This window comes from Metopolophium dirhodum, chromosome 1 (assembly GCF_019925205.1).
Source record: "Metopolophium dirhodum isolate CAU chromosome 1, ASM1992520v1, whole genome shotgun sequence".
Classification (NCBI taxonomy): domain Eukaryota; kingdom Metazoa; phylum Arthropoda; class Insecta; order Hemiptera; family Aphididae; genus Metopolophium; species Metopolophium dirhodum.
The window spans coordinates 116,043,614-116,065,181 of NC_083560.1; the positions used below are offsets into that span (position 1 = coordinate 116,043,614).

The window sequence follows — 21,568 nt, forward strand, 5'->3', positions numbered from 1 at the left end:
CGCAAAACAAGAAAAATTCTAAAAATAGATATCATGGATTTACAACAAATTGTTAGTGTAGATAACATCGAACGCCAATTTTGCCGACTTCCATAATCCATGATGACATCTAACCATTAATCAGTACTACTATATAGTATTATTACTTTTATTATTGTTATTAATTGTTATACAATTTAGAATAATAATATGTGTTCAATTGATGATAGTCAAAAATTGCTTATGTTTTGGACGGTGTAACGACGTAACGTGCTTGTTTATTTGATATATTTGTATATTGTACTCATAACTCAAACGTGATTGTGGTTTATTACTTAGTAATTAAAATGAGTGAAGTTTCTTTAAAAAAAAGAAAAAGAATTAAACTAGAATGTTTGATTTGTAGCAGTGTGTTTGACGACGACTATCGTAGCAAACACGAAAATAAAATACATGGAGGAAAACGTGTACGGGTTAAACATGTCGGAGCACCAAATAATCCTTTTGATTTAGCTCGAAAAAATTTCCAAAAACAAGTAATTATTAAATAATTTGACTTTGATAACCTACTGAAAGAAATATATATTATAAAAACATACTAAAACCAGATATTTATTTTATACTTAAAACTCTATCGGAACTTCCAAGCGCATTTAAAGAAACACTAAAAATTTTGACTATTTTATTAACTTTGCCCGTCACTACAGCTACCAATGAGCGATTTTTTTCTTCTTTAAAACGCGTTAAATCATTCTTAAGAAGTACAACTGGGGATGAAAGATTATGTGATTTAATGGTAATTAATGTTGAAGGAACTATGAGTATGCAAGTCATGTTAACTTAGAAGAAGCTGTCGATATGTTTGCTAATCTTAAGAATCGAAGATATCCATTAATAGTTTAATGCGTTTAATTTTTAATTTTAATTTATGTTAATTTACATAATTTACATCTACGATAATTTTATGTTTTCATTGTAAGTTATTTTAACTGCTGTAAAGTATTAAATATACAAATAATTAAATAATAAGTATTTATTTAATTAGATTTATATTATTATTCCAATAAACTTATTGATAGCCGATAGGTAACTAATCCTGTAAGTAAACGAATTAATGTTTTACTATCTTTAATGTTGTTATTTAATTGGGTAAATTGAAACGTTTTATGTTCTTTATTGTTTATCATCATGTCATCATAATTCATTACTAATTTTGATCCCTTACATGTTTTGTTCCGAAAAAATATTTTATTGATAGTCTGTACGTCCATAAAATTAAATACATAGGTAACCTAAATTTTTTTTAATATTATGAAGTCGGCAAATTTAATATGTTGCCCCACCCTTTCAAAATCTGAAATGACGCCCCTGAGCTAGGTAGCCCGAAAAATATGTCACAGAACAATCTTCTAACGTAATAGATTCATTTATTTTTTTCGTGTTACATTTTTCTGATATTATTTTTGTGGGTGAAGAAGACGAAGACGAGGATGCTGTGTCCGAACATGATTCTGATCCTTCATAAATAGTTTTGTCAGGTGTAATAACATCTTGCACTAGGGCAGGATTGTCTATATTTTGACTACTTTCACAGTTGGTACCTTTTGAAGTGATTAAGGAAAACACACATGTACTTCTAAATGAAATTCTGATTGTTCTCGCCATAGGATTTTTATTATATCCGCCTTTTTGTCGGAAAATTGAAAAAAGGTTTTCTAGTGTATCTTGATTTAATCTATTTGTAAAAAGAAACTGTATATTATTATTTTTAAATTCATTGTCAAAAAAACTCAACACTCCGTTTATAGTTTGAGTGAATCCGCTAAAGCACGGTGGGCGAGTTATTTTGCCTTTCATATTAATTTTGTAAAGATCATTGAAATAATTTTTTGAATTTTCTAGAAATGGTTTAACTACACCTGAATTGGTTAATGCACAATTATATGGATTGTCACTGAATAAATTTCTACTGTTTAGACAGTCAAATAAAGTTCATAAAATCTATAAAATCTGCTGTATCGAGTGCAGTTTTACTTTTTAATTCAGCTGTAGATATACATGTTCGTAAAGCAGATGCCATTGAGTGGCTAAAAATTTGAGTAGCAAATTTAACGCTCATTTTCTGAAATGAGTTTGGATGTATATGAGACTCTGTTATTATAAGTAGAGCGTTACTTTTTTTATTTTTTTTGTCAATGTTATAAGTTGCTATGACATCGTTAAAAGATATTATTTTTTCATTTTTTTTAAACGTATTTTCTATTAAATTATTTCTTACACTTTTCAGGAGATGAGGCGTGTCAAATAAAGAAATAATTTTATTTTCATTTACATAAAAATAAGGCTTATTTTCCGTGACATTTAACGACTTCAGGGCACTTTGGTTGTTCGACCCTTGATCACAAATAATAACTTTGGGTAAAATACCAATATCAAAAAGTTCTTGCAATACATCGATAATAAGGTTTTTGTAGAACTGCATGTTTAACGGCAGAATGAGCAAGAAAATAAGTAACAGGGATTTTCCAGGGTGAATATATACCTCTTGCCATGAAGACTAAACAGCTATTCGCAGTTGTGGCTTAGCCCATCATGGCGGTGTTTGCATAAGCAGGAACCCGGTTCAAAATGATGGCGTCGTGGTCGGTTGGTCACGAGGTTTTTTGTCGATGTTCTCGGAGGCGTGACGTGTGGAAACGTGATCGTCGGTTGCAAAAGAAGGTACCTACGTATCGACAGGTCGCCAGTTGCAAAAGGAATAATTCGTTGAGTCGGCGACGGAGCTTCGTATTCGTCGAAAAGTGGGGCAGGTCAGTGTCGGCGTTGTTGTCATTATTTTACAATAATATAATTAATACATTTTTGGAGACAGGTTGTTCTGCCGGTGTTATGATGCCGGGTGCGACCTAGGCGCTGACGGCATCGGCAGTCGTAGGCAACGGCGTGTGGACACTGCAGGTTGTGGGGGTCGGGGGATATCTGTTACATAATACTGCGATCACGGATAGACCGGAGGGCTATTTCAATTATAATACAATAATAACAATATTAATATTAAAAGCTGATACGTCTGATATAGCTGAGCTCGTATCTGGTATAGTTCCTTCTGGATAAATACAATATTAATATATAAAACTATTACAGGTGCAGTTAAAAAGTTCACTTCATTTTCTAGATATACAATAGTATTGATTAATTTATATTACTAATATTAACACCAATGTTTCTTTAACTATTTATATTAAAACATACAAAATACGGCCGTGATGTAACACGAACTCACTAATTATTTGTTATTTAACCGATACGGATACGGGTGACGCTCCACAGTCGATAATTAAAATAAGATAAAAATTGAATCGAATGAATGACAATGTGTATGGAAAAACCCGATAACACTATTAAACAAAAACAACTTAACCCTTTCAGTCCCGACTTTTCATTTTTGAAAAAAAAAATTTTTTTTTGTTTTTTTTTTATTTAGCGCGTACATAAGTAATTCTAAAAATTTCAAAATTTTTGCACATCGGGACTCAACGGCACAAAAATAAGACTTCAAACCGAACGCTACATATTATGTTTTTTTTATACGTACCGATAAAACAATTTCGTTATCTTCGAAATGATTGTGGTGTTTATAAATAATAATCATTTATAAGAATTCACATAAGCATTAGATTGTATTTATAGTAACGCTGTACAATTATTTTTTCGTAACAACTTTTATTATTGATAAAATTAAAATTATAAATATGAATTTATAAAAAAAATAAATATCGTACTTGTATTTATTGGATGGTAAAATATAATGTAATACATTTTAAAAATCTAAACATGAAATGTCCTAAAACAATTTTTTTTCCCGTAAAACATAAATGTACATTGCATTTGTCGCAATAGACATGCGTTCTCCCTTTACAGCCCGTATTTTTGCATCTGGTCGCTTCTTTTCGAGTGTCATGATCCGGCAAGTGACTCACTTTATCAAGTTGAATAGATGTCGATGGTCGTGAGTCTATATGTTTTAATTTTTGATTTTCTGAATACAATTTTTTTTTTATTGTAGGTGATGGTGTATTTGGTGGTCTCCCTTTTTTCTTCGTAGGTGGAGTAACTGTTTTGCCCATATAAATTAATTCTTCTGCCAATCTCATTCTAAATTTTAATAAGTCCATAATTTCTTTTTTAGGGACTTTTAATTTTTTAGTATCTTCAATATACTCTAACCAACTATTACTCACAGCCATGTCAAATGCATGAGCAACCATTCGTAGTGTCCATTTTTTGGACTTTATGAAGCAGCGATAAAAACTAACAAGTTGGTCGTGTTTGTCGACACCCCCCATTGTTTTATTGTAATGCCGTACTATTTCTGGTCTTTCAATATATATATAAATTCTTTTTTTTTCGGTCCCATCTTTTAACTACGTCAACCTCTCCTAATGTTACAATATTTGAGCACAAATATATAGGTTTGTTGTCGTACCACTTGACAAGACCTATATTTACATCCGGGACGTTAGAACTGATCTCAAACGTAGTCCCTCTTCCCAAATTTTTCATTGTTTTATCCGATAAAAATGGAGGATTACAATCGATTCGAACGTATTGTACCTGTTGCATAAATTTTTTTTTTTTGCAGTGTATAAAATAAATTTATTGATGTAAAAAAATTATCCATAGTAAGATAGTGACGGTTACTTTTTAGGGGTTCAGAAAGAAACAAAACTACTGACCCACCTAACCCAAATACTTTCCGTAATTCTTCTGATACTTCAGGCATATTACCTTGATACATAAGTAAATTGTACACAATGCCGCTTTGACCACATAATAAATGAAGTTTTATTCCCCATGGATTTGGTTTTCCTCTTATGTATTGTTTTACAGAAAGTTGGCCTTTAAATGGAACGATTTGTTCGTCTACCGATAAATTTTTCTCTACAGGTAGTTCTAAACATGTTTTTTTAATTCGGTCAAAGAGAGGTCGAACTTTTATAAATTTGTCATTATTATTTTTTGGAATATCCATATTATTAATTACATGAAAATGTGATCTTAGGCTAAAAAAGCGATTTCTATTCATCGTATCTGCAATCATATTTATTCGCGTATTGTACTCCCAATACATTCGAATACGCGGAAACTTCAAAGCACCCATCACTAAATGCATACCAACGAATTCCTTCATTTCTTGGATATTTGTAGACTTAAAATTATTTGTATTTTTTTTGAACAGCGTACAAATTTGTAAAAAATGACATATTTTCAAAATCAGAATCGTTGAAATATTTGGAAAAATAATATATAGGGTTTTGAATTTCGTCTGGACAGTCAAATGGTTCCGTATCGTCTAAACTTACCTTGGGAGGTCTAAACGGTTTTTGTAGCCATTTCATATTTTTTTTATCAATTGTAAACCATCCGGGGACATCAACTTCCGGAACATCATTTATATTTTCAAACCCATAATCGGTGCAATCCGGCAATTCAAAGTTTTCATTTTCATCAAAATGAGCTAATAGCTCGTCAATCTCTTCATAACTTTCACTTTCAAAATCACTTAACTCGGATATATTTCCATCTAATAATTCTATAAGTTCAAATTGAGTAAGTTTACTCATTTTAGAAAATAATACTAAAATAAAAACAGTAAAATTTATGTAGCAACCGTTCAAAGATAAAATAATAAAAATAATAAAATGTCAGAATACAACGATGAGTTCTGAACGACTGATAATAATCATTCCGTATTAGCATTCATTATATTTGTTTATTTTTATTCAATGGTAATAGTCTATTTTTGTGTCGTCGGCCGTTCGCGTCTCGCGCGCTCGTGGTGAACCGGCGAGTCCCAATGTACATTATAATGTACATATGTTATACCGCCTATAAACTCTGTTCTATTGTATGTAAGATAACAAAAGTGGCGGCAAAACCTCAACAAGCATGTCAGTAATTTAAAAATAAAATTTAAATATTTTTACGTTATCATTAACATCGTGACAAGACAAAAACATCTGGAAAAATAATCATTATGTGATTGTCATATCCTTTTGCCTCTTATTTTTTTCCCTCGAATTATTGGTAACACTGTAGTAAGTATTATATTTTTATTGTGATTCTACACATGATTACCAATTCATAGACATCTCAAACAAGCATGTAGCTCTTATCATTCTTTAATTATTAAATATAAAAATGTGTGTACATTGTAATGTACATGGGGACTGAAAGGGTTAAATATCGAGAAAGCAATTTATCTTAAGATAATATTTTGAATAGGCTAAATTTGTATAGTAAGTATATTGAACAAATATGCATTGAAACCAACAAAAATGACCCAATAATGCTAAAAATGATCTAGTAATGAAAAAAACGTCGAAATATGCGAAAAAACGCAAAATAAAATGTTTAGCTTTGAAGCACTCGTAACATGAAACGAATTATGTAGGTACTTGGAAAACATTGTCTAAGAACAACCAAAAAAATATGCACTGTTCATTGAAATCCGGCCTCTAGTTATCATAGTTTATACACCTTTCTTTCTTTTTGGTAAAACATGTAGTTCACTATTCTCAGTTTCTGAGTCGGAAGTCATTACGAAGTATTATAAATTTTTAAACACAGTCAACAAAAATTAATAAACATAAAACATATAGTCAATGGTCATATAATAAAATATTATAATAAACTGATAAAATATATTAAATTTCAAAATTATAATCATAATATTGGTCTACGTATTAATCATGATAACTTATAGTGTCTATGAACTGTTATTAATAAACTATGAAGTAATGAAAAGTTATTAATAATTATTGAAACGTCCCACTGATTTGTTACGGCTGATAAAATACAAAAATATCAGTTGACTGCAGAAAGGAGTCATGTGTGGAGATGTCCCTTTCTGTTGTAAACTGTTATTTTCAAGTGCTATTTTCAGATGTTCCGACGGACGGATTTATCTCTTTTCTGCAGTAAACACATGTATATACACGTGGTTAGTGTAAAATATATTAGAACATGTGTTAAACCTGGTAGTTTCTAAATCATGTAGCGCGACACAAATAAGCGACTGTTTAGACTTAAGGGAAAGTCCGCGATTTCTTCATTTTTCCGAAAACAAAATTAATTCTTAAATTTTATATTAAAAATTCAACAGAAACATCCACAAAAAAATAAGTTGCGAAACTAGATGGATAGTATGCCATTGGTTACAGTTTCGCAATGGGACGATAACGACACTTCGAATAAAGCGTCTAGCGTATTAGAAGTTCTACTTTAGATATTGAGTTTTTGATATCATTATTCGTATTGGATAAAGGTTTTAGTATAGGTTTACCACTTTCAAAGTTCCTACAAAAATCATACTCAGTAATATCATAAGCTGGCTAACCATATTCGCTCAGAACCGTTTTTCTTACACAATGATATTTTATCATTGAATTCAAATTAAACACCATCCATTACAGTGACCCACTAAAACCAACCTAACCTACAGCAGAGCGACACACACTTGCCCACCTTATTTGTTTTATAATTAATTATACGTAAGTTGTTGGGTAACTTAAATATCTATTTAACTTGTAAGGAACTATAAATTATAGTAGGTTTATTAAAATACATAAAACAATTTTAGTTATCTATATGCCATAATTCAATACCTACATCTGCCCTGCTACTGGGAAAAGCAGTAGGTAACTACAAAAATATCAAAAATGAGGTTTTGATGTTATATTATTCATGAGATAATTCTAAGTATCGTTCTATTAAGGTTAAATATAGATAAAAGGACATTTAGTGAACTAAAGTTCAATATAAAAATATCATAACTATTGTTGGTACATTTGAAAAAATCGTACCTTTCCTAAATGAAAACTTAATATTTAACGATTCCTATAATTAAAAGCAGTACACTGTAAATACTACAATTACCGTAAGGACCAAAAAAATTAAATGCTTTTACTGCACTGTTTTCTACAGTAACACTTTTATTTTTTTTTTGACTAGTAGGTTTACTTTACAATTTATAAAATAAATTAATACCTAATATAATAATAATAATGAACTTTATTGCAACAAAAAAGTACCAAAGTACCAAAAATAATGACATAAAATACCATAGGTTACATATTGCAGCACTTCCTAAAAGCAAAGCTTGTGCTAGGGGAGCGAGTTCTCATCACACAGTTATTCAAATACAATTTTACATAATGGTCTTATTATAATTCTAATATCTTTGAAAAATCAATATACTTAAGATAATTGTTGAATGACTTTAAATTATCAAACTGATTAATATTAATATTGAGCACACGACATAATTCAAAACCAGTATACAAGACACTTTTTTGTCTAAAAACTTTTTGACACTTCAGTAAGCGTATATTAACATTTTGCTTATATCTAGTATTATGTTCATGATCTGATACAGCTATACAGGTATAAATGTTTATGTTTATACAAATCTACTAATATAGCTTGATTATAAATAATTTTAAAATTATTTACATTGGGTTTTTCATAAATCAAAACAGTACTTATTAGTTTGTATATTAGCTTACACATAATTTTTTTTAGCATACGAAAAAATAAATTTTTTTTTTCAGTCTAAATGGCTGCAATTTGTTACATATTATTTTATTTTAATGCGTGCCATGGGGCCAAAGTACAGAATATAAATTTAACATAATAAAAGTACAATACAAAAATGTGTAGAAGATATAACAATTAAAATAGAAAAGAAAAGAAAAGAATTACAAATTATAACTTAAAAACTAAAAGACGTATCCTCATTGGCAATACGCATACTATTTAGAGGTTTATTACGGGAATAATTTGTCGTACACAGTGGAATAGTGGAAGGATAGGAAGAGCGGACTTGGACACAAACATTACTAATTGGGATCGCGTGTTTCATAATTTACAAATTAATGATGCGGTTCGTGTGTTTTATCATATTATTTTTGAGATTATAGATACTCATTGTACCAAAAAAACATTATTTAATAATAAGCATCCTATATGGTTCAGCCCAATGTTGAAAGATTTAATTTATAAGAAAAAAATTGCTCACATGTTGTTCAAAAAGACTACTTCGCAAATTAATTACAATAAATTTTCTTTATTACGTGCTAAGTGCAAATCTAAATCCAAAATCGATTATAATATTTATATTTTTAACATGCAGAATTCTATTAAAACAAATCCTAAATTATTTTGGAAATTCCTTAACCATAAAAATGTGTCCGACCCTTCCGAACACCATGATATAATATGATAATGATCTATTTGTTAGAGGTAAGGATATTGTGGATTGCTTTGCTCATTACTTTTCCAGCGTCTATGAAAACCAAGTTTCTTCATCCTTCAAAACTCATCAGCCACCCATCAATAATAATTCAATTGAAGTAAATCTCAACTCATATACTTTAAGCATTACAGACGTCCTAAACAAATTAGAAAATATCACTAATAAAACGAGTCCTGGTTGAATCCTGACATGATTTCAAACTGTTTCTTTATTAATTGTAAATTCGTTTTAGCTATTCCTTTATTACGTTTATATAACTTATCCCTCTCTAGTGGTTGTTTTCCATCTAATTGGAAGATTAGTTTTGTTAAGCCTATCAATAAAGGAATAGATTTAACGAATGTAACTAAATATCGGCCTATTTCTATTATTCCAAAACTATTTGAATCCATTATTTATGATAAAATATATCCTTTACTTACTTCGCTACTTAATGATGACCAACATGGTTTTTTGAAAGACAAGTCAACAACGACTAATCTTTTAATCTTTCAAAAATACGTACTAGATGCTTTTGCTTCCGGTTATCAAGTAGATGTAATTTTTACAGATTTTGCAAAGGCCTTTGACAAAATAAATCACAATATTCTCTCAATTAAGCTGTATTCTATCGGTATTCGTGATCCTTTTTTGTCTTGGTTGGCTTCCTACTTAACCAACAGAATGCAAACTGTCAAATTAAAAAATTTTCACTCTGATCCTTTCAACATTCCATGAAAGGAGAATAATCATCGATTTTATTTTTCTATATAAAATAGTAAATGGTTTTTTAAATTGTCCCGAATTACTCAGCTGCTTAAATTTTAATGTTCCTCATTGTCGAACTAGATCTGCAAATACTTTTTACATTCCATTTCAAGGAACTAATTACGCACTTTGTTCACCTATTAATAGATTAATGAAAATAACTAATGACGTCCAGATAGATCTATTTAGTTTTCCTTCTTTTGATTGTTTTTGTAACTATATTGCGCATCTTTAAATTATTTCTGCTACCTATATTATAATTGTCTATATTATATTTTTATATTGTTTTTATTGTTTTTAATATTATATTTTTATTATGCATATACTATTTACTGTATTTCTTAATAGATTTAAGTCTACAAAATTGTTATTAAATTATAAAAAATTGTAATTGGGTTCTACCCGTTTGAATTAATAATAAATAAATAAATAAATAAATAATTATTGTATCGTCCGGACGGTTCGGGCGATCATAATTTTATATTATTATCGTAATCGTCGCTGTGCTGACATTATTCGCATGTGACTATTGTGACTTGTTACAGAGGTATATAGGTAGGTACTACAGTTGAGTTGAACAACAGACTGTTTTCTTGTAATAATATTGTTGACATTTAAAAAAAAATAATTTCTTATAATTAAATTAAATTTTAATGTTCAGTATTTATAATGCCCGGTAGTACGTTCCAATATTTTAACTGCGGTAAATCCTCCAGTAAATTTCCTAATTTAAAATTTGGTATCACGTCAATTGTTCGCCGAAAATAGTTCGCGCGACAATTGCTCGCGCGTCTAATGTTCTCCTGGAAATTGTTCGAATACGAAAATTGTTCGTGCAAAAATTGTTCGTATGTTCACATAACATTAAATAAAAATAAATAAATAATTGTAATAATAATAATAATAATATACTAATAATACATAAAAAATAATTATAATGTTAAGTATTTTTCCACGTTTGTGGATGTCAATAATATTAAGTACATAGTTTTTATATTTGTAGTTGGAAATTGTATGCAACACCACGGAGGTAATCCATTGTTACACAGTTATTATAAACTGCACATATTTTTTTAAAATTTTCACTTTTATTTTTATACATTTTTTTTGCTAAATTTCCTATGACTCCATGACTTGTAGCAGCGGAGGTTTGTGCATCTTGTTTCATGTTATACATTAATTCCTTTGTCTCCACTTGAGCATTAAATGGTACATGATTATGTTCATAACTTTTGACAACTTCGTCATTTTCCACATGAACACGACCACCACACTTATACTTTTTATACAATGAACATTTCCAAAAAGTTTTTTTTTCCGTTTGTTTTTCGCGGTAGAACATGTAACTTTTATGTACGAGTATATCTGTATCACTTTTTACGTATTTTAAAACCATAGTAATTAAATACTTATTGCGGTAAAATAAATGATGGTCAAAATTATTGGTTGTACTGTTGTTTGATTTTTGTGACAGGTATGTGTTAGTATTAGTATTGTTATTATTAGATAACTACTATTCCAGAACACATTGGGATTTTTGTGCTTATTATATAATGTTTGATAACGAGATACGTTATCGATATGGTTTTAAAACTTCACACATTTCACACTAAATCAAATAGTATGTTATTTATACTGGCGTATAGATTACAAAATATATTACGTGATAATCAAGTCTTATTATTTTTTTCTTTTACGAACAATTCATGCACGAACAATTTTCGTATTCGAACAATTTCCAGGCGAACATTAGACGCGCGAGCAATTGTCGCGCGAACTATTTTCGGCGAACAATTGACGCATATCCGGCTCCTCTGTTATTTTAAGTAGAGCGTTACTTTTTTATATTTTTTTTGTCAATGTTATAAGTTGTTATGACATCGATAAAAGATATTATTTTTTTATTTTTTTTAAACGTATTTCCTATTAAATTATTTCTTACACTTTTCAGGAGATGAGGCGTGTCAAATAAAGAAATAATTTTATTTTCATTTACATAAAACTAAGGCTTATTTTCCGTGACATTTAACGACTTCAGGGCACTTTGGTTATTCGACCCTTGATCACAAATAATAACTTTGGGTAAAATACCAATATCAAATGTTCTTGCTATACATCGATTATAAGGTTTTTTAGAACTGCATGTTTAACGGCAGAATGAGCAAGAAAATAAGTAACAGGGATTTTCCATGGTGAATATATACCTCTTGCCATGAAGACTAAACAGCTTATCGCAGTGTTACATGTCCTTCCGAATCTACCCAGATCTTCGTAACCTTCTATAAAATCGAAAACTTTAGAATATTCTAAAAATTCTTTTATTGAAATTTCATCAAAGGAAATACTACAAGCCTTTTCTTTGTACTCCTTAAACTCAAATTTTTTTTTCAAATGGGTCATTAATATTTTATTAAAACCTGGTAAAAATTTGGATTGACCAATCCAACCTAGGACTGTCGACGGACCTGGTAGGTTAAGGTTTTGTAATCTTAAAAATTTGGCGATTTATAAAACATTGTTAATGCTAAATTTTTTTCTTCAGTGGTCCTTTGGCGACGTTTATTTCGTAACTGCATAGTAACAATAGCTCTTGAATGATTGAACCAAAATTTATGTGAGGAAATCAAATTATTTAAATGGTTACGGTTTTTAAAATTATTAATTCTGTTTTTCAATTTGGAAATGTGTTTTTTTTTTATTTTGCATTTGATGTTGTTGAGTAAATATTTTTGTTTTAATTTTTTTTCCTAGGAGTATCATCGTTCATAATATTATAATTTTGTTTTCTCTTTAGGATAATGGTACTAGGCATATCAATTATATTGGATACATCGGTTGTAGTATATTTTGAAGGACTAGGAAATACTAGCTCAACACACTCTGTATTTCTGACTTTTGTGTAATCTTTTTTAGGTTCTTCAAATCTAATGGGAGTTGTAGGCAAAAGTTCGGAAACAACTAGTCCAGCACTCAAACTACTTCCTACAATTAAGTTAAATAAAATATAGTTTGTTATTAGACAACATGAACTAAATTTATTTAGAACTAATTTTGTTGTTGTTTCTACTCCAATATAGTGTTAAAATGAGAGTGATATTTTACAAAGTATATTTATGAATAGGTAATAATCACGAACATTTATTTCCGAAAATAGTTAAACCAAAAATTATGTTTTAAAAACATTAAGTTTTGGCTTTTTGAAAAATGAGCATCCCCCCCTACCTTAAACTTACACACATCGTAGAAAGTACCCCGAGCTACCATGCCTGCGAGTTTGGTGAGTCTGCTACAATTATCACGGAGGCGACGTTCTCATTGTGCATTGGTGGTATACCGCTGTATTCACCCGGCAACAACTAAACGCCATTTAGAAAATCGTATAAAATCAACCCTTTGACCTGTCGTTTTGAAACTTACACACATCGTAGAAATTAACCCGAGCTACCAAGCCTGCGAGTTTGGTGAACCTACTACAAATATCACGGAGACGGCGTTCTCATTGTGCATTGTTGATACAGTGATACGCGTACAGTACCTTTAATGCTAAATTACGTATAATCTTCTTTAAAAAATTCCAAAAACCGTATAAAATCAACCCTGGTAACACAGAGTCTATAGGTTCCTTCACAGGGTCGCAATAGCATGGGACGATCGGGGGATGGTCGTTTTTTCGCCAAATAATCGAGAGGTACCCCCACGTTGAGAACTTTTATCATTTGCCGGATGAATCCCGCGGTAGACCAACAATGCACAATGAGATCCGTGACGCCGTGATATTGATGTCATGGTCACCAACTTCACAGAGACGGTTGTAAGTATTTAATTTTTTTAATTTATATTTTATTTAGTTTAATTAATTATGTTATTATGATGTGTATAACTTTTTTAAAATCTTTAATAATGTTGTATTGTGGTTTTTCTTATCTATATTAAGTTACATATATAATGATTCAAATATTTGTTTTGTGTTCTTCAATTAGCTTCTAAAAAATAAGTCACTAGAAACGTAATATAAGTCTAAAATAATTTGTACACTTTCCATCCAGTTGAATAAAACAGACATAAAATACCTACTATTGTACTTTTATTGTAATTACAAAAGTTGGTAAGCTTGTATACATGATAATACTGAGTACTGATTATTGCGCATTTGCCACGATTATAATCATAGACTTAAAGAAATAGGCGGAACATAAGTCCCGAGGACTGGGAGGCGTGGTCGTGCCAAACGGATTAAGAGAGATAGCATGAGTTTTATGGTAAGAGTGAGAGAATTGGCCTCTGCTCCGAGGACAGCCAATTAGCGGTTTTTCAACGCCCGATCCTTGGAACAAGCTCCACCCACTTGCACGCGTTATCATACCTAATGTTCCGTCTATTTCTTTAAGTCTATGATTATAATGAACAGGTTATGCGTCGGCGCAACTTACCAGTAACAGGTGGTTGAACAACAATGCAAAACGATCCGTCAAAGGGTTGATTTTATACGATTTTCTAAAGGGCGTATATTTTTTTTTCAAAGGGAGTATTATTAACGAATCAAATGTCGATTCACACAGCTGATTGGTTACATATTTTTATTGGACAATTATTGAATTTTCATACATTTTTATTTTGTTCCTTATATATTGTCTTTGTAGTTTTGGTACTGATTTTATTGGTTTGAATATCCCATTTTCGAATTGTGATCGAAAAGGTATAATATTTTTTATTACATATACGTATGATCCTTTCCCTGGAAATGTACTGTCACCACTTCCCCTTCGACACTGGCTACTATACCAGCTAGGTAAGGTTCTCCTCTTGATGTTGCTAGAACTGGAGTTCCAACTATTGGCTGCTACAAAAAAGAATAAAAAAACAACATTTACTTTATATGTTGATAGAAGTTATATTTTGTATTAGAAACCCAATTTTCCATTATGTCACGAGAGGAGTTCGAACAGGATGGTACATTTTCGTGGTCCACTGCAGGTTCAGGCTATGAACAATTAAATCAGACTTATGAATTTTCATTTTTATTATTTTTTTTTCATAAAATTAACGTTCCAGATACATCTAATCTCGAGAAACTATTGAGTTCCATTTAAAACGTGTTCTATAATTTCAACTCACCAAATCTATTGACGCTAGTCCCCAACAGGCTGCCGAATTACAACAACATGGCTGTAAATGGAAATCTTCTGCTGTGGGATGATGTGCAGTGTACTTTGACGGCTGCGATTCCACAACATCATTTTCGCGTCGACGTTTAGGGGTCATTATTTTTGACATAGGGTTTACGGGGTTGTGATATACTTCGAAAATATAGTCAATATCAGCTAACGTCTGTTGTGAGGGCGTGAAAGGATCACAGCTGGAACATACTTTCCAAAAGTATCTGTTAATGTTATATGATTGGCTACCACCCCTGATAGTTTCGTGTAAAAATACGAAAAACCCTGGAGGCACCGACCTGACGGCTGGAGAGTGCCGGAGATTGTACACGCGTACTTGCAATTGCCAAAGTCAATTCGCATGATATTGAACCGATTGGTTAAAGACTTGTAAATCGGATTGTAATTGCTCAAAGAATCATAATTGAATCTCGCATAAAAGTCCGTAGGACTAGTATTTATCGATATATATTATTGTAAAAGAGTTGAATAACGATAATTTTTGGAATTTTTTAAAACACGATTATACGTAATTATAAAAATATTATGTCTTTCGAAACTGAAATAAACACCCAGTCAGGGGCGTATTTAATGAGCCTAATTTAATATTATTCGTAGTCGGCCTAGTTACGACTAAAAAATATTTTTATATTAGACTCACCCGGCTAAGTATATAGACTCACCCGGCACATTACATTAGACTCACCCGGCACTTTATATTAGACTCAATCTGCACTTTATATTAGACTCACCCGGCTCATTACATTAGACTCACCCGGCACTTTATATTAGACTCACTCTGCACTTTATATTAGACTCACTCGGCACATTACATTAGACTCACCCGGCTCATTACATTTACTTTAATTGAAGAACACAAAACAAATATTTGAGTCATTATACATGTAACTTAATATAGATGAGAAAAACAACAATACAAAATTATTAAAGGTTTTATAAAAGTTATACACTTCATAATAACATAATTAATTAAACTAAATAAAATATAAATGAAAAAAATGAAATACTTACAACCGTCCCTGTGAAGTTGGTGACCATGACATCAATATCACGGCGTCAGGGATCTCGTTGTGCATTGTTGGTATACCGCGGGATGTTCTGGGATTGAGATTGTCTAATATGGGTGATACCACAGAGTGGCGCCCAACGGGGTTCTTATTCACGGGCGGAGACATTTTTTTTTTTTGTGCGTGTGCCCTGGTATCTCAACCTTGGCACGTTTAATTTTTCGAAGTGTTTATGTACAAGAAGTACAACAGTTTTTACGTGTGGTCTGGGAAAAATTCCCTTGGTACACCAATTTGTATGTACAAGTTGAAGTACGACAATTTTGGGTAGTAAAACCCGGAGGAAGTTTAGTGTTTTTATTTGTTAAAGTAAAATATACTTTTTGTGTGTGTTTTGGGGTGCAGTAGTAACCCAGAACGCAATTTTGTGCGTGTGTATACCGAGTGAGTAACACATACGCGTTCGATAAATTTTTCTTACGGAAAAAGCAACGCTTGTACCTCGTGAGTACACCAATATATAATTTTTTGTTTTTTTTTTTTGTACAAGTGAAGTGCGACTAATTGTACATTTCTGGTAGTGTAACCGGGAGCAAATTTTTAGTGCTTTACAAGTTAAAATAACAGTTATAAGAGTTTTGGGTACAGTAGAAACCCAGAACGCAATTGTGTGCGTGTATACCGATTAACTAACAAATATGCGTTCGATTTTTGTCTTACCGACAAGACAACGTTTGTGCCACGTGAGTACAATTTTGCTAACCGTGCGTCTACACATATACGCCAAGGTGAGCAACGTTTTGTAATATACTTAAATATTAATATTAGGATTGTAGATTAGTTTTTTAATAATTTAAATAATTTTTTATTAGTTTAATTTTCGTTCGCCCTTCAAAATTGTATTTAGTTTATTTCAAAAAAAAAAATATATTTTAATTTTTATTATTCAAAAATTAAGTAGTTATTGTTAAGTATAAATATATTAATAAAAATCAACTTCTTTCATTACAAAATTTTTCTTTCATTCAATTAAATCTTAATATGATATGAATGACGAAGAGCTTATAGCCTTAGGTTCGAAAATTACTAAATTAACAGATATTTATTCACATAAAAAATCAGAACTTATTGAACTATGCAAATCTAAACAATTAAAAAGCGTAGGAACCGTAGATAATCTAAGGGCTAGATTATCAAAATATTATAAAGGGATCACAGAATTAGACGACATTGAAGAAACCTTAAGCGAATTACAAAAACACGAAGTTCAAGAAAATTCAATAAAAGATAAAATCGACATTAAAGATTTACTCATACAAAGTAACTTAAGTGATTCAAGTCCGGAAACAAGTAATAGTACAAAAAATAAATCAATTACTAACGATTACTAACGAATCATCTTTTTCAAATGATAATTAAACCAGATAGTTTTTCCGGACAAGGAGACATCAAAACATTTCTTAGACAGTACGAAAAAGCAGCACAAATAAACAATTGGGATGACAATGAAAAAATGAAATTCTTATCAATATTTCTGAAAGATACTGCCAACAAATTTTTACAAAACTTGGAAAACAAAGGAAGAAACTAGTCATGGGAAAATCTAAAAAGCGAGTTCATAAACGAATTTCAACCAATAGGATAGTCTATAATACTGAAAGACAAATTAGAAAATAGGAAACAAAACGACTTAGAGTCAATTTCTAGTTTTGTTACGGAAATAGAATATTTATGTAGTCAAGTAGACAAGGATATGAAAGAGGAAGATATTTGTGTTTACATACTAAAAGGTATAAGGGAACCTATATTACACGCAATTTCACTTCACGACAACAGTAACTTAAAAAAGTTAAAAGAAAATTTAAAAAAATATGAACTTATGCAATTTAGAATTAATTCAAGAAGCTCAGGACTTAGCGAATACACAGACATTTTGAACAAACAAGTAATGCAATTAAATACCGAAACAAAAGACAGCAACCAAGAAATTAAACGTTTAAATACAAAATTAGAAGGAATAGACAGTTATTACAAAAACAAAATTGATCAACTATGTACCGAAATGAACAATTTAAAAAAATACGACAAGACAGTAAATTTTGAAGATAGATCACGCAACAGAGACAAAAGTCCATATCCACACAAATCAGATTACAAAGGCAGGAACAATTATACGGAAAAAAGTCCTTATCCCGATAGGTACAACGACTATAAGTTCAGAGAAAATAGTAAAGATAGATATAATAACCATAAATACAGAGATAACAGCAGAGAAATTAGCAATAATAGAGATAGGTCTTATTCAAGGGATAGGAAAAACTTCTACGAAAGGTCCAGAGATACAAGCAGGAATAGATATAACAACAGAAATCGTGGAGATGACGCAAATAGAAAACGGCACAGTAGGGACAACAGCAGAGAAAGATACTCAACACTGGAAAAATTTAATGGAAGAGAAAACATAATATGCTACAAATGCAATGAAAAAGGACACTATGCAAACGATTGCAATTTTTCAAAAAAACGAATAGCACCCGAGCTAAGAGAAAAATCGGAATATCTACCTCGGGGAACAAATAATATTAATTTAAAAATCGACACCTCTAAATTTAACAGAGATAAGAAAATTGAAAAAAATAATTATATTCATTTTGTAGAAAATTGGTACAAATCAAAAAATTCAAATAAACTAATAACTAATGAAGTAAACGACGATGACGAAAAAGCTATAGAAAACATCGTAACAATAAGTAGTTTGAACCCACTAAACGAATTTCAAAAATTCCTACTCAGCAATAACGATAGAACCGACTTCCTATGCGATTACAGTGAACAGACGGTAAATATTTTATCATTACGAAATGATATCGCAATCGGCCATTGCACAAGTCAATGCCTTACTATGTTGAAGGGGATCGCATTACGATTTAGAAATAAATTTAACAACGTTCAAAATTTAATAGACCTAAGAAAAAAAATAAGCGAAATTGCTTATTTGAAAAACGGAAGACAGTGGGTTCTATATCTCATAACAAAAAATGAATATTACTTAAAGATGACGATCTAGCGTTTATCTGTGACCAATTCAATTTCAACTTATATTTAATACACGAAAATGCCGAATATACAAATGCCATAATTTACTGGAAATTAAATAGGAAAAATATAGGGATATTCAATAAAAATTGCCATTGGACACCAGGAATCATAACAGAAACATATAACCCTCGTCAATTCAATAACATAACAATAAACACAGTTTTTCCTGACTTTAATACTATAGAAGAAAATGTAGACCATTTCTTACACGAATGTTTCGATCGCTTAAGATTATCCCAACAAAACCCTATAGAGAAAAATAAAACCGACAATAATTTTAAAACAGACAAATCCACAATATGGTACTCAAAATTTTGTCAAGACTGCGAATATTTGTCCACATCCAAGGACATACTAGACGACCAAGATGACAAAGAACAGTATTGGAGCGAGGGGGGAAACGTTATGTTTTGCGAAATATGCCGAAACTACATAAGGGAATATCGGAACCGGCTTATACAAGAAGACGAGAAAGCCATAGAAACCGAAAACCAGCTAATTCAACACAAAAATAAAATCAAAATCAACAATCAAAATATAAGCGTAGATTCAGATACTGAACGAAAACAAAGAGTGTTATCCATAAAAATAAAATTAGACGGCAACGAACAAAATGCAATTATAGACACAGGCTCAAATATATCATGTATAGATTATTCCCTAATAAAAAATAAACAAGTCACAAAACCCAAAGAACAAATAACTATAACAGGCGCCGGCAACAACGAACTGATACAAATAGGAACAACAGAATTAATAATTACAATCAACACACGCCAATATCAAATCAAAGTATACGTCGTTGAAGGACTAAATTGTAAATTACTATTAGGAAACGATTTTAATATTAGATACAACCTAATAGTCGATTTTAAAAATAAAAACATACAAATCGATAATAATTCTATAAAAATGGACGAAATATGGTACGAACATAATGTGAATCACAACTTAAACATTTATACAACTGAAAGCATCGAGTATAAAACTCAAAATAACGAAACTATGATACATGAGAATGAAATAAGAGACGATCAAGGCACAATAATAAACATTTCTAAGGGACTAAAAAATGATCAACGCATGAAAGCATCAAAATTAATAAAAAGGTTTAAACATTTATTTACGTCCGACCCATTAAATATAGGGTGTGCAAACGTGGAACCCTGCGAGATAAAATTAAAATCCGACAAACCTATATTCCAACCCCCATACAGAACGCCCCCAATTCAAAGAGAAAAATTAAAAACGTTAATTGATAAAATGATAAAAGCTGACATTATCGAACCAAGTCGAAGCAATTACGCGGCACCAGTATTTTTAATACCTAAAAAGGAGAAAGGCGAATACAGATTTTTAGTAGATTATAGGAAACTAAACAATGAACAATTAGTGACAAACACCCTATACCTAGATCACAAGACCTTTTCAGAAGCTTAGAGGGTGCAAAATATTACAGTTCTATCGACCTTTGCCAAGGATATTTTCAGATCCCAGTAAAAAAAGAGGACCAAGATAAGACAGCCTTTATTACGGATTTTGGTCTGTATAACTTTAAACGAATCCCCCAAGGTTTTAAAAATTCGGGCCCAATTTTTCAAAGAGTTATCAATAATTTATTCAGTGACCTTTTATATAGAACAATGATAGCATACTTGGACGATATATGCTGTTACGGAAACGACTTTGAGGTAGCATTAGCCAGATTAGAGGAAATACTCAAAAGACTAGACGAAGCCGGATTAAAATTAAAAACTAGCAAATGCGTAATATTAGGTACGGAAATAGAATTATTAGGTCATAAAGTATCAAATATAGGACGAACACCGCTGGAAAAAAATTTAAAGGCGATAACGCTTTTCCCAACACCAGCAAAAATTAAAGACGTAAGAGCTTTCATAGAATTAACTAGTTATTACAGAAAGTATATAAAAAATTTTGCGAAAATCGCCACACCACTGACCAACCTAACAAAAAAGGAAAACAGATTTCATTGGGATAGCTCTCAAGAAAATGCATTTTCAATTTTAAAAAAAGCCAAGATGGCTTTTGCAAAGGCTGTTACAAACGCAGATGCAGCAGCAACCATCGATTTTCTATTCGATATAATAACTACCTACGGTACACCAAAATACTTCGTCAGCGATAGAGGTACACATTTTAAAAACATTGAAGTTAAAAATATATGCGAGAAATTGGGAATAACTCAAAAATGTTCTACTTCGTACCACCCACAAAGCAAT

General features: G+C 30.9%; 1 protein-coding gene and 1 pseudogene across 1 annotated transcript; both read right to left on the reverse strand.

The window, feature by feature from the left end:
- Positions 1-4,329: 4,329 nt before the first annotated feature.
- Positions 4,330-5,603, reverse strand: LOC132952482 (piggyBac transposable element-derived protein 3-like; annotated as a pseudogene).
- A 9,056-nt stretch (positions 5,604-14,659) lies between these two features.
- Positions 14,660-16,295, reverse strand: LOC132952494 (uncharacterized). Its single transcript, XM_061024801.1, has 4 exons — positions 16,231-16,295; positions 15,158-15,398; positions 14,952-15,023; positions 14,660-14,882 (listed from the first exon to the last, which is right to left on the reverse strand). The coding sequence occupies exons 1-4, from the start codon at positions 16,293-16,295 to the stop codon at positions 14,754-14,756; spliced, it is 507 nt and encodes a 168-aa protein (XP_060880784.1). The 3' UTR covers positions 14,660-14,753.
- Between the last annotated feature and the right edge of the window lie 5,273 nt (positions 16,296-21,568).

What these genes read in the sequence shown, in the direction of transcription:
- LOC132952494 (XM_061024801.1), bottom strand. Translation starts at nt 16,295, where the DNA reads ATGCACAACGAGATCCCTGACGCCGTGATATTGATGTCATGGTCACCA. An exon ending in GACTAGCGTCAATAGATTTG is followed by an intron (nt 15,024 to 15,157) that starts GTGAGTTGAAAT and finishes AATTGTTCATAG; the next exon opens with CCTGAACCTGCAGTGGACCA. An exon ending in GTGACATAATGGAAAATTGG is followed by an intron (nt 14,883 to 14,951) that starts GTTTCTAATACA and finishes TCTTTTTTGTAG; the next exon opens with CAGCCAATAGTTGGAACTCC.